Genomic DNA, 24,616 nt, shown 5'->3' on the forward strand with positions numbered 1-24,616 from the left:
AATAGGCTAATCCTCCACCTAGTGGCGCCAGCACATCGGGTTCTAGTCCTGGTTGGGGCGCTGGATTCTTTCCTGGTTGCCCCTCTTCCAGGCCAGCTCTCTGCTGTGGCCAGGGAGTGCAGTGGAGGATGGCCCAAGTGCTTGGGCCCTGCACCCCATGGGAGACCAGGAGAAGCATCTGGCTCCTGCCTTCGGGATCAGCACGGTGCACCGGCCACAGCACGTCAGCCGTGGCAGCAATTGGAGGGTGAACCAATGGCAAAAGGAAGACCTTTCTCTCTGTCTCTCTCGCTGTCCACTCTGCCTGTCAAAAAAAAAAAAAAAAGAACCTCCCAACAATGAAAAGCCCAGGATTGGACAGCTTCACTGCTGAATTCTACCAGATATTTAAAGAAGAATTAACTCCAATATTTCTCAAGTTATTCAAAACAATTGAAAGGCAGAGAATCCCCCAAATTCTTTCTATGAAGCCAGTATCACCTTAATTCTTAAACCCGGAAAAGATGCAACAGACAAAGAGTACAGATCAATTTCCCTGAAGATTATAGACACAAAAATCTTCAACAAAATTCTACAAAATCGACCAACAACACATCAGAAAGATCATTCACCCAGACCAAGGGAAATTTATCCCTGGTACATACAATGGTTCAACATTCACAAAGCCATCAATGTGAGACATCACATTAACAAACTGAAGAACAAAAACTGTCAAGAGATGCAAAGAAAGTATCTGATAAAATACAACACCCTTTCATGATGAAAACTCTAAGAAAACTGGGTATAGAAGTAACATTCCTCAACACAATTTATGAAAAACCCACAGCAAGCATCCTATTGAATTGGGAAAAATTGGAAGCATTCCCCCTGAGATCCAGAACCAGATAAGGATGCCCACTCTCACTGCTGCTATTCAATATAGTACTGGAAGTTTTAGCCAGAGCCATTAGACAAGAAAAAGAAACCAAAGGGATACAAATTAGGAAAAAGGAAGTCATCCTGTTCCTATTTGCAGATGACATGTTTCTATAGATAGGGGATCCAAAAGACCACTGAGAGACTATTGGAACACATAGAAGAGTTTGGTAAAGTAGCAGGATGTAAAATCAACACACAAAAATCAACAGCCTTTGTATTTGCAGACAGTGCCACAGCTGAGAAAGAGCTTCTAAGATCAATGCCATTCACAATAGCTACAAAAAAAAAAAAAAAAAAAAAAAAAAAAATCAACTACCTTGGAATAAATTTAACCAAGGACGTCAAAGATCTCTACAATGAGAATTACAAAGCAAAAAAGAAAGAAACAGAAGGGGCCGGCAACATGGCGCAGCGGGTTAAAGCCCGGGGATGAAGCGCCGGCATCCCATGTGGGCGTCAGTTCTATTTCTGGTCACTCCTCTTCTGATTCAGCTCTCTGCTATGGCCTGGGAAGGCAGTGGAAGATGGCCCAAGTCCTCGGGCCCCTGCACCCACATGGTAGACCTGGAAAAAACTCCTGGTTCCTGATCAGATCAGCTCACCTCTGGCAATTGCAGCCACTGGGGGAGTGAACCAGCGGATGGAAGACCTCTCTCTCTGTTTCTACCTCACTCTGTGGCTCTTTCAAATAAATAAAATATATCTTAAAAAAAAAAAAAAGAAAAAAAAAAAGAGGATACCAAAAAAAAAAGAAAAATCTGCTACTTTCATCAATTGGAAGAATCAATATCTTCAAACTGTCCATTCTTTTAAGAGCAATTTACAGATTCAATGCAATACTAATCAAAATACCAAAGGCATTCATCTCAACTCTGGAAAAAATGATGCTGAAATTCATATGGAAAGAGTCATCATCAAATAACTAAAGCAAACTTATACAACAAAAACAAAGCTGGAGGCATCTCAATACCAGATTTCAAGACATACTACAGAGCAATTATAATCAAACCAGCCTGGTCCTGGTACAAAAACAGATGGATAAACCAATGAAACAGAATAGAACACCAGAAATCAATCCAAACATCTAAAACCAACTTATATTTGACCAGGAACTAAAACCCATCCTTACAGCAAGGACAGTCTCTTCAACAAATGGTGCTGGGAAAACTGGATTTCCCCATGCAGAAGTATGGGGGGGGGGGGGGGGGCGCTGTGGTGTAGCAGGTAAAGCCACAGCCTGCAGTGGGCATCCCACATGGGCACCGGTTCCAGACCCGGTTGCTCCACTTCCAATCCAGCTCTATGCTATGGCCTGGGAAAGCAGTATTAGATGGTCCAAGTCCTTGTGTCCCTGCATCCACATGGGAGACCCGGAGGAAGCTCCTGGCTCCTGGCTTCAGATCGGCGCAGGTCCACTCAACTGGCACAGCTCTGCTCGTTGTGGCCAACTGGGGAGTGACCCAGCGAATGGAAGACTCTCTCTGCCTCCCCTTCTCTCTCTGTAACTGTGACTTTAAAATAAAATTTAAAAAGTAGTATGAAGCAGGACCCCTTCCCTACACCTTACACAGAAATCCATTCAAAATGCATTAAATACCTCAATCTACAACATGATATCATCAAATTATTAGAACATTGGGGAAACCCTGCAAGACATTGGCACAGGCAAAGAGTTCTTGGAAAAGACCCGAGAGGCAGAGGGAATCAAAGCCAAAATTAACAAATGGAATTACATCAAATTGAGAAGCTTCTGTACTGCAAAAGAAATACTCAGCAAAGTAAATAGGCAACCGACAGAATGGGAGTAATTATGTACAAACAGTGCAACTGATGAAGGATTAATAATAATATATAAAGAGAACAAGAAACTACACAACAAAACAATCCACCCAGTGAAGAAATGGGCAAAGGACTTAGACATTTTTCAAAACAGGAAATCCAAACGGCCAACAGACACATGAAAAAATGTTCAGAATCATTAGCCATCAGAGAAACGGAAAACAAAACCACAATGAGGTTCTACCTCACCCCAGTTAAAATTGCTTTCATACAGAAATCAACAAACAGGGGCTGGCGCTGTGGCACAGTGGGTTAAAGCCCTGGCCTGAAGTGCTGGGATCCCATACGGGCAATGGTTCTAGTCCCAGCAGTTCCTCTTCCAATCCAGCTCGTAGACCCAGAAGAAGCTCCTGGCTTCAGATCAGCGCACCTTTGGTCATTGCAGCCATCTGGGGAGTGAACCAGCAGATGGGAAGACCCCTCTCTCTGTTTCTACCTCTCTGTAACTCTTACAAATAAATAAATCTTTAGGCCGGCGCCGTGGCTCAATAGGCTAATCCTCCACCTTGCGGCGCCGGCACACCAGGTTCTAGTCCTGGTTGGGGCGCCGGATTCTGTCCCGGTTGCTCCTCTTCCAGGCCAGCTCTCTGCTATGGCCAGGGAGTGCAGTGGAGGATGGCCCAGGTGCTTGGGCCCTGCACCCCATGGGAGACCAGGAAAAGCACCTGGCTCCTGGCTCCTGCCATTGGATCAGCGCGGTGCGCCGGCTGCAGCGGCGGCCATTGGAGGGTGAACCAACGGCAAAGGAAGACCTTTCTCTCTCTCTCTCTCTCACTGTCCACTCTGCCTGTCAAAAAAAAATAAATAAAAAAAAAAACTTAAAAAAAAACTTAAAAAAAAATAAATAAAATAAATAAATCTTTAAAGAAAAAAAAGAAATCAACAAAGAACAAATGCTGGCGAGGATGTAGGGAAAAAAAGACACTAATCCATTGTTGGTAGGAATGTAAACTTGTAAACCACTATGGAAATCAGTTTGGAGATACGTCAGAAATCTGAATTTAGACCTACCAGATGACCCTTCCGTCCTACTCCTGGGAATTTACCCAAGAGAAATGAAATCAGTAAATAAAATAGTTATCTGCACCTCCATGTTTATTGCAGCTCAATTCACAATAGTTAAGACATGGAATCAACCTAAATTCCCATCAACTGAAGACTGAATAAAGAAATTATGGGATATGTACTCTATAGAATAGTACACAGTGATTAAAAATCCAGGCATTTGCAACAAAATGGATGAATCTAGAAAACATCATACTTAGAGAAATAAGCCAGTTCCCAAGGGACAAATACAACATGTTCTCCCTGATCTGTGATAACTAACAGAGTACCTAAAAGGAAATATGTGTAAGTGAAATTGACACTTTGAGAATCAATGACTTAAACAGCCCTTGTCTTGGCTGTTGAGGAAGGTTTTTTTTTTCTCCTCCATATTATTTTTGTTTTAACTCTTTACTTAGCATAGAGTTAATCACACATGTATAAAGTCAACTGAAAATAGATCTCAGTAGAAAAATAAGAGTGGGAATAAGAGAGGGAGGAGAAGTTTGTAACTGTAAAGTTGTGTAGTTCTGTATACATTCCTACAGACTTACTTCTAAGGTCACAGTTTAAAAACTTGCCATGGGGGGCCAGCACCGTGGCTCATTCAGTTAATCCTCCACTTGCGGTGCCCGCATCCCATATGGGCACCGGGTTCTAGTCCCGGTTGCTCCTCTTACAGTCCAGCTCTCTGCTGTTGCCTGGGAAGGCAGTAGAGGATGGCTCAAGTTCTTGGGCCCCTGCACCCACGTGGGAGACCAGGAGGAAGCACCTGGCTCCTGGCTTCGGATCAGTGTAGTTCCGGCTGTAGCGGCCATTTGGCGGGAGAGCCAACGGAAGGAAGACCTTTCTCTCTCTCTCTCTCTGGCTAACTCTGTCAAATAAAAAAAAAAAAAAAAAAAAAACTTGCCATGGGATCACAAATCTCATTAAGCTGGGTGCTGGGCAGTCAATATGCCATCTTAAGTGTTAAAGTGATCATTTAGATAGGATTAAGTTTTAAAGGGATCATAAAAATAAGATCAAATGTGTGCTAATAATAAGAGAAAGAATTAAAAAGGAGAGAATATTCCAACATGGGAAGCAGTCCACACAGCAAACTCATGACAATCGCCTTAAGCAGCACTATGAGCTCAGAATCAGCCCTTAGGGCATTCTGGTCTGGCTGAAAAGCCCATGAGAACATTCCAAGCATGGAAAGTCAAGACACTGTAGCAAAAAAAAAAAAGTTTTACATGAAGGATCTCTGTGAGAGAGAACCCAGTGGAATGAAGTGGTTATCAAAGAATGATGTACTTTTCTCTGAAGGGAGGAGAGAACTTCCACTTTGCCTGTGGCCTTGTCTAAATACTGATGGAGACTGTGGATTCAAGACTTCCACAGCCTTGGCAGCTCATGTCAAGAGCCTCGGGTGATCACTGACATCATACTTAAGAGTGTTAATTGTCAAACCCAGGAATCACTGTGCACTTACTTCCCATGCAGGACTTCTGTCTTCAATGAGTTGTTTTATGAAAATTAACTGTGAAACTTGTTTCTCAATTTGTGTTTGTGTGTGTATGTATGTGCAAACTGTTGAAATCTTTACTTAGTACAGAGTTGGTCTTCTGTGTATAAAGTTAATTGAAAACGAATCTTAATGGAAAATGGGACTGGGAATGGAGAGGGAGGAGAAGGAAGGGGGGGGTATGGCAGAAGAATCACTATATTCCTAAAGTTGTACTTATGAAATATGTACTCATTAAAAAAAGATATCTGGCCAGCACTGCGGCTCAATAGGCTAATCCTCCACCTGCGGAGCAGGCACCTCAGATTCTAGTCCCAGTTGGGGCGCCAGATTCTGTCCCAGTTGCTCTTCTTCCAGTCTAGCTCTCTGCTGTGGCCCAGGAGGGCAGTGGAGGATGGCCCAAGTCCTTGGGCCCTGCACCTGCATGGGAGACCAGGAGAAGCACCTGGCTCCTGGCTTCGGATCAGTGCTGTGTGCAGGCCTCAGCATGCCAGCCACAGCGGCCACTGAGGGGGTGAACCAACAGAAAAAGAAAGACCTTTCTGTCTCTCTCTCTCTCTCTCTCACTGTCCACTCTGCCTGTCAAAAAAAAAAAAAAAAGATATCTTTGGGGAAAAAATAAAATAAATGGGGTGTGGAGTATATGGAAACTCGTGTCTTTGTAAATTTTCTTAAATTATTTCTAAATAAAAAATTTTTCAAAAAAATACTCAGAAAACTTGATAAAGGATATATACCAAAATTATACAGAAATATTACACATAATACTTTACCAGTGAACTAATGGCTAAAGTAGTGAATTACGCAAGCATAGATCTAAGAATGACAGAAGAACCTGCAAGGAAACAAAGGGGAAAAAAAAAAAACAAAACAGGGATCTAGGACCAGAGGTAAGGTCAAGGAGTTAGAGCAGGAACAAGGTGGGAGATACAAAATCTCTCATCTGATCCACTTTCCTCTAACCTTCCCTCTCTTAGTTCACCTTTAAATCCCTTTCAGATTGATTTCCTGATGGCATGACTCTTATTCTATCATTACTTGCTATTCACAGATCAAAGAGGTAGCAGTTAAATCAGTGAACTAGGGCTTATTTTAAAGTTCCCTAATGTTTACAAAATCTACCTAAAATTCCTTGGGCATTCAATAGTCTTCCCTGCCTTGGCATCAACCTAAATCACCTACCTCCCCTAATACATCCAGCAAGACCACGGACCACTCCACCAAGCATGTAACTCAGCTCCCACTATTGCTTGAGTGGTGTGTCCCTTACAGTCACCCAATTTAGCAGAAAAATCACGAAAATGTTCAGTTAGATTTGGAATTCAGATAATTTTTTTATTATGTCTCATGGAAAAATTTGTATTTATCTGGCAATTCCATCTTCTACCCATAACACATGTGAATATCTCATCCATTCTTACAGGTCACATTCATACGTCAATTTCATCACAAAGTCTTTCTCAATTTCTTCTAAAGTGTACTCCTTCTTTCAATCAACAAAAATTTATGCTAAGTTCTAGGGTAAAAACTGTAAACAAGCTCAAGGCTGGTGCTGTGGCGTAGCAGGTAAAGCTGCCACTGCAGCACCCTTCTATAGGCATCACTTCAAGTTCTGACTGCTCCACTTCCAATCCAGCTCCCTGCTAATGCGCCTGGAAAGCAGTGAAAAGACGGCCCAAGTACTTGAGCCCCTTCACCCACTTGGAAGACCTGGAAGAAGCTCCTGGCTTAGGATCAGCTCAGCTCTGGCCACTGCAGCTATTTGGGGAGTGAACCAGTGGATAAGAGACATCTCTCTCTGTCTCTCTCTCTAACGCTGCCTTTCAAATAAATAAAGCTTATGGGTGGGGGGAAGGGGACGATGCTGTGGTATAGTGGGTAAACCTGCCACCTGCAGTGCCAGCATCCCATAGGGGCACCCGTTCCAGTTTGAGTCCTGGCTGCTCAACTTCCTATCCAGCTCTCTGCTATGGCCTGGGAAAGCAGCAGAAGATGGCCCAAGTCCTTGGGCCCCTGCCCCCTCATGGGAGACCCAGAGGAAGTTCCTGGCTCCTGGCTTTGCATCAGCACAGCTCCGGCTATTACAACCAGCTCAGGAGTGAACCAGTGGATGGAAGATCTCTTTCTCTCTCTCTGCCTCTCTGTAACTCTGCCTTTTAAATAAATAAATCTTAAAAAAAAAAAATCACTTTTTTTAAAAAACCAAAAAGCACCATGAGGAAGCTATAGTCTCTATTTTCCATGTACTTACAGGCTAGAGAAGTAGAAAACTTTAAGTATACAGTTACAATAAAGAAATACAATGTGCCATGTGAACAAAAAGGAGGCACACATTTTCTTAACTATACTATGGATCCTTATCCAAACTTCTTGGGGGGAAAAAAATAAGTTACGCTCAATGAATGAAATTTCTTCAAAAAACTACATAGACTTTCTGGAATGTTTTGGCTTGATTTGATAAAGATACCATTTAGCCAACTTTTTTAAAAAAGAATGTCTTTAATGTAATGGAAAGATAATGATGATGCAAAGATCATTATTTTCGACAGATTAAAATGGCACTAGAATTGTCTACACTCTATAAAAGAAGAAAAAGCTTACCACATGTTGAGCAACTATCAATGCTGCTAATGTACTTCGCCCTGGTGCTCCTGGGGCACAGAAGGAAACATGGACTTTGCTTCCCTTGATGGTCATACCATCTGCTGCTCTCTGAACCTCCTCAGCTTGCTCTGCCGTGCTATATTCAACCACTGCAAAGTCACCAACGTAACTACCTTCATCCTGTGCAAGCTGATGCAACACATTTTATTAAAAGGGAATTCTGATACTTACTTGGAAACATTTATTTACAATACATAATTTTCAAATTCATGAACAAATGTTATCACAGCATGATAATGGTGAAAATTACATATTCTATGAAAACATTTACTAGTTGCTTAAACAGTCTTTGCTCAAGAAAGGAAGATTAAGAATTGAGTCAAGTTTCTTTTCAATTCTTTGATTTTCTCATTTATTTATTTTAACAGTCAAAGCCCCAAATGATAATAGTCCCTACGTATTTAAAGACAATAAACTGGAAATTATAGGAATGAGGCAAAAATTAAAGCTTTCTTTAAAAATTCATCAGCTACACAAAGCAATGAATCATGCCAAATAATTACTGGACCACGTATCAGTATAAAATAAAGTTAGCTTTATCAAAAGAAAAAAGGTAAAAGCAATCATATTCAACTTTTATTTCAATATTTTATGTTGATTCTAGAAATTAGGTCAAATACACCAAAACAAATCCTATTTAGGAAAACTGTTCCACAAGTTTATAAGAATACCAAATGCAACACATAACCTTTATTTCTGAATATGAACCTACGTAAACTCCTACCATGCATAACTCAATTTACTTTTAGTTAATCTCCTCTAAAGAGTGTCAAGGAAAACACTGAAGTTCTGGGTGTATAAAGACTGATACAAAGGGCAAAAATAAAAATAAGACACTAAAATGTTTTTAAGCTTTGAATATGTATGAATTATGAATTATCTTAAATACAATCACACTATAAAATGGTAAATGTGACAAAATTCAGCTTGACAATGTCTTTTTGTTGTGGTTAATTTTATTTGAAAGAGAGTTACAGAGAGAGGGAGAGACAGACAGAGACAGAGAGAAAGAGAGAACTTCTGTTCCCTGGTTCACTCCCCAAATGGCCACAATAAACATGTTTACAATACATATTGGCTTTGGGATCTCTTAAGTTAATATAAACAGTCTTCAAAAAGTTCATGGAAATGTGCTTTGTAAGAAATACATGGACTTTGAGATTTTTGAACCAAAACAAACATCATTTTAGCCTATTTTTCTGTTTTGTTCACATGGAGGTGCACCCAGAACTAGAACCTGGCACCCATATGGGATGCTGGCGCCACAGGTGGAGGATTAACCGAGTGAGCCATGGCACCGGCCCCTCTTCTGCTTTCTTAGATAGAAATTTCTATTTTTTTCTTCTTGTTCTCCCCTTACAAACTGTCCTCAAAAAAAACCTTCTCTATAAAACTTTTTCCAGCCGGTGCCATGGCTCAATAGGGTAATCCTCGCCTGCAGGGCCGGCACCTCAGGTTCTGGTCCTGGTTGGGGCACCGGATTCTGTCCCGGTTGCAGCTTTACCCGCTATGCCACAGTGCTAGCCCCAAGATGGAAGATCTTTTTCTCTCCCTCTTTCACTCTCTCAATAAATAAAACAAATCTTGGAGGGAAAATATATATTTAATTTCAGTTAAATAGTAAATTTAAGGAGTCTGTTGTACAACATGACTATAGTTAACATACTGTAGTTTTAAAAAATCCAAGAGATGTTAAGTGTTCTCGCCATAAAAATAACTACATAATACATGTCAATCAGCTAAATTAAATTGTTCTACAATGTAAAAGCATATATGCTTCAAAACATGTTTTACTTAATAAATACACTTTATATGTCAATTTAAAAATAAACACACATACACACTCCAATTCCAAAATTTCTACTGCAATAGTAGCAACTCAACAAATGTATGCTTAAAGAAAAAAAGAAAGGGAGCCAGTGTCCTGGTTTAGTGAGTAAAGCCATTGCCTAGACACCAGCATCACACATGGGCACCTCTTTCAGTCTCAGCTCCTCCACTTACAATGCAGCTCCCTGCTAATGCACCTGGGAAAAGCAGCAGAGGATGGCCCAAGTGCCTGGGCCCCTTTACCCACAAGGAGACCTGAAAGAAACTCCTGGCTCTGGTCTGACCCAGCCCTGGCCACTGTGGCCATTTGTAGAGTAAACCAGCAGATGGGAGATCTGTCTCTTCCTCTCTCTCTGTAACTTTGCCTTTCAAATAAATAAATCTTTTTTTTTTTTTTTTTAAAGAAAGGATGGGCCAGCACTGTGTCACAGTAGGTTAAGCCTCCATCTGTCATGCCAGCATCCCATATGAGTGCCAGTTTGTGTCCTGTTTGCTCCTCTTCTGATCCAGCTCCCAGCTAATGTGCCTGGGAAAGCAGTAGAAGACGGTCAAGTGCTTATGCCCCTGCATCCACAGGGAGACCTGGAGGATACCCCAAGTGCCTGGTTTCAGACCAGACCAGCTCCTGGGATTGCAGCCATTTGAGGAATGAACCAGCAGGTGAATACCTCTCTGTAACTCTGCCTTTCAAATAAATAAATAAATCTTAAAAAAAAAAAAAAAGATTCATTTTAAAAAAATCTTTAAAGAAAAAAGTAGGAAGAGGAAGGAGAAGAGTGGTAAGAAGAGATGGAACGGGGCCGGCGCTGTGGCATAGCAGGCAAAGCTGCCGCCTGCAGTGCTGGCACCCCAAAAGGCACTGGTTCTAGTTCCAGTTGCTGCACTTCCAATCCAGCTGTCTGCTATGGCCTGGGAAAGCAGTAGAAGATAGCCCAAGTCCTTGGGCCCCTGCACCCGCATTGAGACCCAAAAGAAGCTCCTGGCTCCTGGCTCCTGGCTTTGAAACAGCGCAGCTCCAGCCATTGTGGCCATCTGGGGATTGAACTAGCGAATGGAAGACCTCTCTCTCTGTAACTCTTTCAAATAAATAAAATAAATCTAAAAAATAAAAATAAAAAAGGGCCGGTGCCGCAGCTCACTAGGCTAATTCTCCACCTTGCGGCGCTGGCACACCGGGTTCTAGTCCCGTTCAGGGCGCCGGATTCTGTCCCGGTTGCCCCTCTTCCAGACCAGCTCTCTGCTGTGGCCAGCGAGTGCAGTGGAGGATGGCCCAAGTCCTTGGGCCCTGCACCCGTGTAGAGACCAGGATAAGTACCTGGCTCCTGCCATCGGATCAGCGGGGTGCGCCGGCCGCGGCGGCCATTGGAGGGTGAACCAACGGCAAAGGAAGACCTTTCTCTCTGTCTCTCTCTCTCTCACTGTCCTCTCTGCCTGTCAAAAAATAAATAAATAAAATAAAATAGAAGAGATGGGACATGGAAGAGAAGAGAAAGTAGTTAAAGGAAAAAGAGCAAAGAAATAAAAGAAGGCAAAGAATTGATTTGCTATCAAAAATCTGTAAGAAGGGTATTTTTAATATAGTATATTTTATTTACTTATTAGAATACATTTAATTTTATTATTATGATAGGGTAATTCAAATTTCTTACCAGTGTTATCCGTTTTCAGGATCTTCTGTCTCACCTACTACAACTCCATTAAAATAGAAACTCTGCATTCTTTTCAATACTTTTTTATTCTCCATTGTTATCACTCTTCATAAAGGATTTGCAAATATTTACATACTTCTCAGTCTGCTCTACCAAATTTTAAGAAATTGAAATACATTCTATCCATATTTCTCATACTTAACATAGTGCCTGCACAGAAAAGGTGTTAAATAATCTGTACAGATGAATGGAACAAATGAATGAAATAAGAAAGTGAATGAATAAGCTAAGGTTTACTTAACTATGTAACAATATAGTCTGGCCCATTAACAGAAGGAATTCATTTAAAATTCCCCATGAGATTAAAGTCTTTATTACAGACTAAACCAGAATTAAATTATTAATTGTGATAGTCAGACATAAAAAACATATTTTGAATTCATGTAAAATAAACATATATGCACATATTTTAAATATTTCTAACAATCTCTTCAAAATACTTACCTGGCAAAACACAGGTTTATGGACACTGGAAAAATATTGCAACAACTCTTCTGAATCCGTGTAGTCACCAGGGAGTTTATCTACACAAAGGCACTTAGAATGAATGAGCTCTGAGGCCAATAGGTTAACATCCATCCATTGTGCAAAGAGTGCTGATTCCCCTAACTGTTTACCCAATAGATCCAATCTAGCCTTTGCAGCAAAGTCCTTTTTCATGTATTCCACAAATCCATAGCCTTTGGAATGGCCAGTAATTTCACTGTAGATCAGAAAACATCTTTCAACATTTCCATAACCACCAACAAGTTCTTCAAACTCTTCTAATGTAAAAGAAATGGGCAGGTTGGTAATACACAGCAAAGCATCTGTTGGCTGGAGCTGGACTATCAAGTCTTTTCCTCGAAAAGAATATTGATGAAACATCTGAATTGCTTTCTGGGCTTGTTCCCCATTCAATAAGGTAACAAAAGCTGGAAGATAATAACATGAATTGAAGTTTTCTAGAGCAATATTTTTATTTATTTTTAATGTGACTCACATAAAAAAGCATACTCCACGTTTGTGAATCAGTATAAAAACTCACACTTATCTAAAATCAAATAATTATAAAGTGATACTCTACTATATGCAAGCACTCTGATGTTCTCTAATGCTGACACCTCCAACAAACTAATTCCATGACTTACTACTTAAGAATAATATTAAAGGTTCTATTTAAGACTTTTATAGGCTGGGACCGGCGCTATGGCACAGCAGGTTAAAGGCCTGCCTTGCAGTACCAGAATCCCATACGGGCACCAGTTCAGTCCCAGCTGCTCCACTTCCAATCCAGCTCTCTGCTAAGGCCTGGGAAGGCAGTAGGAGGATGGCCCAAGTCCTTGGGCCTTTGCACCCACGTGAGAGACCCAGAAGCTCCTGTTCCTGGTTTTGGATCGGCGCAGCTCTGACCACTACGGCCAACTGAGGAGTGAACCAGTAGATGGAGGACTTCTCTCTCCTGGCTCTACCTCTCTCTGTAACTCTTTCAAATAAATAAGAATAAATCTTTTTAAAAAATGCATTGAATTCTATGCAAAACAAAAAGATTTTTATATGCCAAAGCTTTTTTGATAATCTTTTCTAACTACAAACAGATTTGATTTTCCCCCAATGTGATAAAAAATTTTATGAAGCCTTTATAAAAAACCTTGCCTGAAACAGAGTGAGGTTATAAAATCTTTCTTCTCAGAGTTCTGTAAAGCTCCCTTGATAGCTAAAATAAATGAGGCTGGTGCCGCGGCTCACTAGGCTAATCCTCTGCCTTGTGGCGCCGGATTTTGTCCCGGTCGCCCCTCTTCCAGGCCAGCTCTCTGCTGTGGCCCAGGAGTGCAGTGGAGGATGGCCCAAGTGCTTGGGCCCTGCACCTGCAAGGAAGACCAGGAGAAACAGCTGGCTCCTGCCTTCGGATCAGCGTGATGCGCCAGCCGCGGCGGCCATTGGAGGGTGAACCAATGGCAAAAGGAAGACCTTACTCTCTGTCTCTCTCTCTCACTGTCCACTCTGCCTGTCAAAAAAAATAAAATAAAAGATAAACAGACATCAAAATGTCCAATTGATGTCAATTCCCTAATTCATGTACATATACATACATATATATAATTTGGTTTTCTTTTTAGAAAAAAATATCAAATGAAAAATATGACTCCGACCGGCGCCACAGCTCAATAGGCTAATCCTCCGCCTGCAGCACAAGCACCCCGGGTTCTAGTCCCGATCGGGGCGCCAGATTCTGTCCCGGTTGCCCCTCTTCCAGGCCAGCTCTCTGCTGTGGCCCAGGAGTGCAGTGGAGAATGGCCCAGGTCCTTGGGCCCTGCACCCGCATGGGAGACCAGGAAAAGCACTGGTTCCTGGCTTCGGAACAGCATGGTGCACTGGCCGCAGGAGCCATTGGGGGATGAACCAACGGAAAAAGGAAAACCTTTCTCTTTCTCTCTCTCTCACTGTCCACTCTGCCAGAGAGAGAGAGAGAGAGAGAGAGAGAGAGAGAGAGAGAGAGAGAGAGAGAGAGAGAGAGAGAAGGAAGGAAGGAAGGAAGGAAGGAAGGAAGGAAGGAAGGAAGGAAGGAAGGAAGGAAGGAAGAAAAAGAGGGAGGGAGGGAGGGAGAGGAAAGGAAGGAAGGAAAGGAAGGAAAGGAAGGAAGGAAGGAAGGATGGATTCCAACTTTAGACAAGTGGCTTAACTTTAAATCTTTGTTAAGTAAGAACTGTCTCTTCACATATCTACCTAATGAAGCTGCTCTAACATCAAACAAATATACATACGATAATACAGAGAATTAACAACATGATACAATATAAGGTTGTGGGGCCTGCACTGTGGCGCAGCAGGTTAACATACTGCCCCTAAGCACCAGCATCCCATATGGGCACTGGTTTGAGACTCAGCTGCTTCACTTCCGATCCCTCCCTCTGCTATGCCCTGGGAAAGCAGTACAAGATGGCCCAAGTCCTTGGGCCCCTGCACCCACGTGGGAGACCTGGAAGAAGCTCCTGGCTCCTGGCTTCGGATCAGTGCAGCTCCGGCCATTGTGCTCAACTGGGGAGTGAACCAGCGGATGGAAGGCCTACCTACCTACCTACCTCTCTCTCTCTCTCACTGCCTCTCCTTTCTCTGTATAACTCTTTCAAATAAATAAATCTTTAAAAAATATATATAAGGTTGTAAAATGAATATCCTATATATTCACATCTGTCAAGCTGTTCCTCTTCCGATCCAGCTCTCTGCTATGGCCTGGGAAAGCAATTAAAGATGGCCCAAGACCCTGGGCCCCTGCACCCAGGTGGAAGACCCAGAAGAAGCTCTTGGCTCCTGGCTTCGGTTTGGCACAGCTCCGGCAGCTGTGGGAGTGAACCATCGGATGGAAGACCCCTCTCTCTCTCTCTGCCTCTCCTCTGTGTAACTCTTTCAAATAAATAAATAAATCTTTAAAAAATAAATATAAAGAGTTATAAGTTGAAAACTTTGTTATCATAAGTTTAAGATTTTTAAGGTAAGTTTTATAAAAAAGAATTTTAAAAGGTTTTAAGTTCAAAAACTGATGTGAAAAAGGCAAACTATAAATTACAAATAAATTACTCTATTTTTATTTTATTTTTTGACAGGCAGAGTGGACAGTGAGAGAGAGAGAGACAGAGAGAAAGGTCTTCCTTTGCCGTTGGTTCACCCTCCAATGGCTGCCGCAGCCGGCCCGCTGTGGCCGGAGCACCTCACTGATCCGATGGCAGGAGCCAGGTGTTTCTCCTGGTCTCCCACGGGGTGCAGGGCCCAAGCACTTGGGCCACAGCAGAGAGCTGGACTGGAAGAGGGGCAACCGGGACAGAATCCGGCGCCCCGACCGGGACTAGAACCTGGTGTGCCGGCGCTGCAAGGCGGAGGATTAGCTTAGTGAGCCGCAGCGCCAGACAACAAATAAATTACTCTAAAAGCTCCTCCTTCTCCCTCTTTGGAACCTATAGTGAAGTTGCTCTGAGCATTAATATACAAAAACTCAAAAAGAACAAAATGGCAGGATCTTGTACACACAATCTTCAAAAGTTCACAAAAAATGCTTACTAGGAAAACTATACATGGATTTAAAAAATTTTGGCACCATAATAAACTAGTTTTAATTCCATCTTTCCACAAACCTTTTAAAGTATGTATTTAGCGAAGAAGAAAGGGTTTAAACAGCATAGAGAATTCTGCCTGTCATTTCACTCAATCTGTTCTTTCCTCAGTTCACCTCAATGCACATGTGATTCTCAGTGTGAGCATCTCACTGCACTGAGTGTGAATGCTAAGCATTTGAAGAAACACATCTTTCCATGGTCTCTACATGTAAGAAAACTACTGCCAAAGGAACAGTTAATTCTTCTCAACTCTAGAGAGAAAAATGACTTTGCCACTGTATGGAGAGAATATGCCTTTATTTTCAAAACCCTTTCTAAAAGGCTTATTTTGATTCTATGCTCTTTCTAAAAGGCTTATTTTGATTCTATGCCCTTTTTTCCTTATTTAATATACCATTTAATTTTCCTAAATCAAGCCAACAATTGTTTGTAAACACTGACTATGTTCCTATTATCAAATCATGAGTTCATATTTGACTTGAATTCTTGGTACAGTGAAGTTTATTCATCCCCTTTCTTAACTTCTGTGATGTGCTGTTTTCTGATGCTTCCCGTACCTGTAAAAATATTCCTCCCATTTCCTTCGCTGGATCTTTCTCTACCGTTCACACTTTCTAGGTGGCACTTGTTAAGGCCATCCTGACAGATTTGTACACAGTAACACCTCTGTGGTTGTACCTGACAGTTCCCAGCCACTTAATTTCTCCTCTTTCACCTACACCTTCTTCCCCTGGGGGAATCTAATCCAATCCCAAATACCTGGGGAGGGGGCAGGTATAAAGTGAACAATGAATCACCACTGCTCTGAAATCTTCTACTTACACATGTCATTTCCACTATTATTTCACTTGTCAAAAAAATAAATCATGTGTCTAGTCTAAATTAAAAGAGGAGAAAGAGGCCAGGCATTATTAGGCACAGTGGTTAAAAGCTACTTGGGACACCCACATCCCACATCAGAGTGCCTGGGCACAAGTCCAAGCTCTGCTTTCCATTCCAGCTTCCTGTTAATGCGCACCATAAGAGGCAGCAGACCACGGCTCAATTAATTGGATCCATGCTACCCACATGGGAGACCTGGATCGAGTTCTGCCAGGCTCTTGTTTTTGGTGTGGCCCAGGCCTGGCTACTGCAGACATGTGGAGAATGAACCACGGATAGAAGATTTTTGTCTCTCTGCCTTTCAAATAAAATGAAAATAAACACAAATTAAGATTTAAAAAAGAGGGGAGACCAAGCAAGTACTATCTTACCTCATGCCCAGAAGAAAAAGAATTTGTGAACAGCTTTAATGACTACTATGACATAATGGCACAGATTGAAAAGTATGCACCATGCACATTAAGTGCTTACCCCTAGGTAAGTAGGGTAGGAAGAAGCAAAATCAGAAAATAGCATAAACTAGACTTTATCTTTATCCATAATGGTTCTTAACTATTTTTTTAGTATCTAGGAAAAAATAATAATCCCAAAAATACTTATGGAGGTTCTAGCATGTATATATTTTTAAAATACAAGATATAAACATTTGTTAGTTTGGGAGTTATGTATAACAATCATTTTCTTCCAAACTTAATTACAGCAAAAAAAAAAGTTTTTGAACACTTACATATTACATATACACAAAGGAATAATAATCTAGCTTAATGAAGTTAGTCCTAATTTTACCAACTTAAGGTCAAATCAGAGAATATTCACTAAATCCAATCACATATTATTAAAACCGAGGAACATCAATTCTATGAAGAATACTATGACAGATAGCATTAGAACATTCAGTATAAAAAATCCTAAGTGTCTGGCAACAACATATTTATGTGGTTAAAATTTAGCATACTAATATTACTTTCAGAAAATAAATTGTGTGACATTTATATGATTTCATACCAAAGAATTTCACAGATTAGCTTAAGCATGGAAAGAGAGTAACTTTTTTTCTAAAATGGCTTTATGCAGAATCACAACAAAGGTGGATGCTTAGAAGTAAAACCTTACCTGTTCGTTTATTTCTGTCCACATAACAGTACTTTAACTCATAGTCTTTCAACAAATCATGAATTTCCTAAAAGAGACAAAACCATGAATTCAATAAGCACACAGAGTTCACAGATGATACAACTCCTTTAGTTTACCACCACTATCACCATCACGACCTCCAGGCTCCATGTGAAAAATAATCTTCCATGGATTCCCCAATTATATATTTAAAGTAAAGGCATACCTAGGTATAGTATTAGCCTACCACTCCAAATTTATCTCCTGCTATACATCTATTCATAGCACATATTCCTGCTCAAACAGAATATTTATTATCTCATAAGCAAACTATGCACTGATCTGACTCTGCATGTCTGTTCACAATTATACATTGACCTATAATAGAGCAAAATATCACTCAAGTTCCTAAACTCTGAAATCATATATAGCCTTTGAAATCCCACCTCAAATGTTTGTTCATGAAGGTTTTTTTTTTTTTTTTTTTTTTTTTTTTTTTTGACAGGCAGAGTGGACAGTGAGAGAGAGAGACAGAGAGAAAGGTTTTCCTTTGCCATTGGTTCACCCTCCAATGGCCGCCACGGCTGGCACGCTGCGGCCGGCGCACCGTGCTGATCCGAAGGCAGGAGCCAGGTACTTCTCCTGGTCTCCCATGGGGTGCAGGGCCCAAGCACTTGGGCCATCCTCCACTGCACTCCTGGGCCACAGCAGAGAGCTGGCCTGGAAGAGGAGCAACCGGGACAGAATCCGGTGCCCTGACCGGGACTAGAACCCGGTGTGCCGGCGCCACAAGGCGGAGGATTAGCCTAGTGAGCCGTGGCGCCCGCCCTATTCATGAAAATTTTATGATAATTTTTCACATAATGTAACCTCAGCTTCCTTTATGCAAACTTTGGTCCTAACCTTATTTATGCTTCCAAGTATACTTGCTGCTATTACTGTGTACCATATACTGAACTTGTATATACCTGTATATTGTAGGTAGCACAAACAGGAAGAAAAATATGAAGATTGTAAACTTTAACTTAGAGATTCCTAAATATTAAAAAACACCTAAAAACTACCAAGATATAGCATGTACTTCAATTTCTTTTCCCTTGGCTTCCCAACACATCTAAACTGGCTTCTGGCTTGTTTAGTTTTTATTACTAGTCCAGCCTACACTTTTTTTTTTTTTTTTTTGGATAGCACAACTTCTATTCACTTGGAAGCCTCAAACAGTAGATTTCTTCCTTTTTTTCCTAATTTCTCCTGTTAAACTGACAGAACTGGAATACAGGAATTTTATATTTTTATATATTACCTGTCTTACTTTGCATATCATAGCCATTCAAATCTACATCAAAGTGAATATAACTTGTTTTGTCATTAAATTGACATGTGGCCTTGAAAAGCTTACTCATAATACACAACACTATCTGATCCCAGACTAGAAAGTTACAGCCAACCAGTTCTATATTGCAAATCAATAAGCTAAACATACACAAGTGCTAGTATGTAAAGAATATAACCTAAAATTCACAAATCAGTAGGAAGTATTAATACTGCTATTATTATGGTTAAAATCTATTTAGCTTTTAGTAGTTACGAGGCACCAAATTCACTTCTTTATTAAAAATTAAGAGAGCAGAGCAGAACGAAGTTGCTGAATGGTGATTCACACTATTGGTCTGGGTCTGAGGACCACACTTTTAACTTCCATGCCATATTGCTTACTCCTTCCAGTACTATCTTTAAAAACAATACACCAACCACCATTACAGTTACAAAAAAATACTGCCACTAGTGTCATAATTTGTAGTCATAAGAGCAATGTAGAAATGGAAAATAAAGGAGAATATATATATATCACATATATTTCCCCTGTTAACCCAGTGCAAGAGGGAAAACAGATTGCTATAACAGGGAAAGTATAAAAAGTAAAGCTGAGCAAATAACCAGTTGATGCTTTAGCATTCCTTATTAGTAAGCTGTATCAGAAATGTTTTAAAATACATATTTATGAATTTTAAAAAGTTCGCTGAATCATGTTACTAGAGTCAATATAAAAGTTGATAATATTACTATAGAAATTTTTCTTACAAGATAGCTTTTTTGACTTACACAAATATCTTGTTCTTTATTAAGAAAAAAATCTCTCGGGGGCGGCGCTGTGTAACACCCTGGCCTGAATCGCCGGCATCCCCTATGGGTGCCAGTTCTAGTCCCAGCTGCTCCTCTTCCAATCCAGCTCTCTGCTATATGGCCCGAGTCCCTGGGCCCCTGCACCCAAGTGGGAGACCTGGAAGAAGCTCCTGGCTTCGGATTGGTACAGCTCCAGCCCTTGAGGCCATCTGGGGAGTGAACCAGCAGATGGAAGACCTCTCTGTCTCTACCTCTCTCTGTAACTCTTTCAAATAAATAAAATAAATCTTAAAAAAAGAGAAAAGAAAAAAAAAACTATCATAAACACATCTTAACAATTATTGTAATACTTCATCTAGATGGTGACATGGTTTCTATTTTTGAAGGAATCCTGTATGTCCATTTAGTTGAACAGAATCTTATCTTTCATTTCATTACCAACCATCAAGATGACATGATACAACTCTTCACATTATCAAGTATCCATACGTAAGTATTCAAATACGTATTTTTGAAACTTTAAAATTTTACTTTGCAAACATTCATATTTCTAATCATAGATGTGGGATGCAGACTTTGCCAAGGGAAACAAAACTTCCTAAAAAAAAAAAAAAACACTGATTACTTTCCCCCACACCCTGGTTGTTGTGACCCAGGCAAAAGTAGGTCAACTCTAAATTTGAGCCTCCATAAGTTGGTCAAACTAAGCACTTGAAGCCTGAAAGAGTTCTGTAACTATTTGCCAAAATTCTACCACACTCTACTACAAAAAAGTGAAAGGACCAAGATGACAGTTTCCCATATTAATCTAGTTTTATCACATTTCCACTAATTTACAAACCAACTTTAAAGTAGCATCTTTAGGGGCCAGCATTGTGGCACAGCAGGAAAAGCCACCACCTGTGACACTGGCAGCCTATATGGGCACCAGTTTGAGTCCCGGCTGCTTCACTTCTAATCCACAGCCCTGCTAATGCACCCGGGAAAGCAGTGGAAGATGGCCCAAGTCTCTGGGCCCCTGCACCCACAAGGGAGACCCAGAAGAAGCTCCCAGCTTCGGCCTGGACCAGCCCTGGTTGTTGTAGCCACTTGGGAGAGTGAACCAGCAGATGGATGATCAATCTCTCTCCTTCTAGTTCTACCTTTCTAATTAATTAATTTAAAAAAAACATGGCTGAAGACTCAGCACACCCGCACCTCATCATACAGCTAAGCTTAATTTTCTATCATGCACCAGGTGCCAGAAAACCTTCCTGGAGATCACATCTGCTGCAGCCCCACTTCAGGCCCTGCCCCAAGCACTACCCTTCCCCCCCCCCCCCAAAAAAAAGGATAATCCCAGTCTAGGTGGGGGCAATTCTCCCTCATAAGGTTTGCTTTTCAATAAATCCTTCTTTGCTGCTCACCTTTAAACAGTTTATTTGACTAAATACTTCATTTTCTGATCAGCAATTACCAATAATTTTCTTACAGCAGGACATTTATCTAAACTGGTATCAGATGGCTTTAGTAATACATTTTCAGACCAACTTCACTATCACTCCCTGAAGTCAAGTTAAAAGTCCTACACAAGGGCCTGCATTTGTGGCTCAGTAGGGTAATCATTGCCTGTGATGCCAGCATCCTATATTGCAATATAGATAAGAGTCCTGGATGCTCCATTTCCGATCCAACTCCTTGCTAAGGAACCTGGGAAAGTATTAGAAGATGGTCTGAGTACTTGGACCCTGCCAACCACATGGAAGACACAGATGGAATTCCAGGTTCCTGTCTGGCCTGGCCCAGCCCTGACAGTTGCAACCATTTGGGGAGTGAACCAGTGGATGGAAGGTCTGTCTTTCCATGTCTTCCAAAGAAATAAATCTTAAAAAAAAAAAAAAAAAAAAAAAAGAGAGACGTATAAAATGCTTCTGGAAACAGGATCTCAAATCAAAGAATGACACCCCTGCCCCTAACTCCAAAAGTTAAATAACCATTGTTCCAACTGGTCTGGAATTTTTTAATGAAACTTGGCCTTAGTTATAAACCTAAACTGCAACATCTTCTAAGCCCTTCACAAATCTAGCTTCATTCCTTTTAATTGTTCTAAGAAAAGCTTTCATAAATTAAAGGCTATTAGCTAAAATGTCACGGCTCTGGAAACAGAAAAATAAAATGAAACTAAAGTTTTGTTAATTTTCTTTTTGAATTTTAAGTGATTCAATAATATGAAAAGACTACTTATAGCACATATTAAATTATGAGGCATAACAAACAACCTGGAGCTCAATTCCAAATTTAAGGACTACAACACTAACAAAAGTGTTGCATCTACTTACCCATCCTGCCTACCTGGGTATGTATCCACAAAAATATATTATTTTGCATAACTTGTTTCTTTTGAGCTTTATAAAAATGGTATATATTGCTTTCAATCTTCTGTGCCTAGACTTTCATACTCAACATATTTCTAAAACGTACTTCTTCCATATGGCTGTCATTCATGTACTCAGTTTGACATTTTATGTATCCATTTTTTTTTTAAGATTTATTTATTTATGTATTTACACAGAGAGAAGGAGAGTCAGAGAGAAAAAGAGAGAGAGAGAGGTCTTCCATCTGCTGGTTCACTCCTAATTGAGTGCAATGGCCAGAGCTGCACTGATTCGAAGCTAGGACCCAGGAACTTCTTCCGGGTCTCCCACACAAGTGCAGGGGGCCCAAGGAATGCTTTCCCAGGCCATAGCAAAGACAGGGATCAGAAGTGAAGCAGCCGGGACTTGAATGGGTGCCCACACGGGATGCCAGCAGTACAGGCGGCGGCTTTACCAGCAACGCCACAGCGCTGGCCCCATATCCAATTTATTTCTATCAATGAATATTTGGTGGGTTTCCAAGTTTTTATTTTATTATTTATATTTTTTAAAAACTATCACTCTTATAAATTTTACATATAAGAGCTCCTCACAAAATGAAATTTCTAGGCTATATGCATACAAATGATCCACTTTATAATAAAGTGCCAACTTTGCCAGAATGGTCTACCAGTTCACATTCTTATCAACATTATACATAAGCCCACTGATCCACATCCTTTCAGGGCCTGGTGTTACCAAATACATGTTTTGTCAACTTGGTAGGTATAAAACTATGTCTCACTGTGGTCTTATTTTCTATCTTTTAACAAGTTAGGGTATTGTGATATTAGTTTCACATGTCAATTTAGCTACAGTATTCAGTTATTTTATCAAACACTAAAACAGTGCTACTGTGAAGGTTATTTTGTACATATATTTAGCACTCACAACCAGCTGATTTAAGTAAAAGAACTTACATCATGTCTACTCTAGTTCAGGTTACAGAAAACATAAGTATGAAGTCAGAGAAATGGAGACTAATTTGGAGTGAAAAGCAAGTAATAGGGTAGGAGCCGACCCTATGGCTTAGCAGGTAAAGCCGCTGCCTGCAGTGCCAGCATCCCATATGGGTGACGGTTCAAGTCCCGGCTGCTCTACTTCCAATCCAGCTTTCTGTTATGGCCTGGGAAAGCAGTGCAAGATGGCATAAGTCCTTGGGCCCCTGCAACCTCATGGCAGACCCAGAAGATGCTTCTGGGTCCTGGTCATTTGGGGAGTGAATCAGAGGATGGAAGACATTCTCTCTCTCCCTATGCCTCTCTGTAACTCTGCCTTTCAAATAAATAAATATTTATTTATAAAAAAAAACTAATAGGGTAATAGGAGACCCAAAGTCCAAGAGATATAGGAAAACTGGGAACTAAGAGTGGATAATCACTACAGTGCACTGAAGAAAAGATACAGGACAGAGGAGGTGGGGGTGTTATATGGGACAGAGATTAGGAAGACAGAATGCTCTCATACACATACAGGTTCAAACAAATTCCAATAAATTGTCATTCAGGTGATGATAAGCATTTAGTAAGTTTACAAATCTCATTATACTAAATAAACAGGAAATTAAGTATCAAATGCCTACAAAATAAGCTTAAGGACTCACAATAAGCTGCACTGCTGAAATCTAATGAGACTTTTTTTCTTAGCAAGCAATACTTACTGTGAAAAACATTAATATAATGCATGATACTCTTTCGCAAAGAAAACATTCTCAGTATCACTCTTTTAATAAATGTTAAGAGTGGAAGACAAGTATTATACAGCAACTCCTTGAAAATATCTTAAGAAAAAATTTTTGAGCATCCACTGCGTGTCAGGCACGGTACCTAAAAGGTAGTTATAAGAGCAAGCATTTGGAATAGCTGTTTAAACACCACTTGCAACCCTGGAATCCTAAACTGGAGTGCCTGATAATGTGAACCTGGGAGGTAGCAGGTGCCACCCACGAGACATCTGGTTTGAATGCTGGGCTCCTAGCGTAGGCCTGGTCCAGCCCCAGCTATTAAAAGCATTTGGGGGGTGAACCAGCAGATGTAATATCTATTTCCCTTCCCCCCACCACTGCCTTTCAAATACATTAAAAATGATTCTTTTTTAAATTTTTAAAAGTAAATAAACCAAGTATCAGTCACAGACTACTGAATAACCAGAGAACAATAAGCTTTCTGATGAAAACGCTTTGCAAGAAGCAGCTTTGAATCTGCTTGAGCAGTCCACACTCACGTGAAATCCCAAAGATATAAACAGAATTATGTTGACCTACAATCCCTAGTGAAATCAGGGATATAAGATCCACAACCACTTGAAAAACATGCAAATATTGGTGTGCCTATTAATATTAACACTTTTCTGAAGGTTTATAATTTAACACTCATATAACATAAATAGTTAACTGAATAATTAAAAGTGAATGGAGGACCGGCGCCGTGGCTCACTAGGCTAAACCTCCGTCTTGTGGCGCCGGCACACCGGGTTCTAGTCCCGGTCGGGGCGCCGGATTCT

The 24,616-nt window shown here is 40.7% G+C and overlaps 1 protein-coding gene across 2 annotated transcripts in view; it reads right to left on the reverse strand.

Annotated features, from left to right (window-relative positions):
* Positions 1-24,616, reverse strand: part of RAVER2 (ribonucleoprotein, PTB binding 2) — an 80,271-nt gene that overhangs the window by 45,927 nt on the left and 9,728 nt on the right. For both annotated transcript variants that reach the window (XM_008265122.5, XM_008265121.5), the window contains exons 2-4: positions 17,598-17,664; positions 11,956-12,425; positions 7,910-8,101 (exon numbers count right to left, since the gene is read on the reverse strand). In XM_008265122.5, coding sequence (XP_008263344.4) covers positions 7,910-8,101; positions 11,956-12,425; positions 17,598-17,664 — 729 coding nt within the window. The remainder of the gene's footprint in view (positions 1-7,909; positions 8,102-11,955; positions 12,426-17,597; positions 17,665-24,616) is intronic.

Source organism: Oryctolagus cuniculus, chromosome 7 (genome assembly GCF_051225735.1).
Source record: "Oryctolagus cuniculus isolate XC-2025 breed Fujian yellow rabbit chromosome 7, ASM5122573v1, whole genome shotgun sequence".
NCBI classification, from domain to species: Eukaryota; Metazoa; Chordata; class Mammalia; order Lagomorpha; family Leporidae; genus Oryctolagus; species Oryctolagus cuniculus.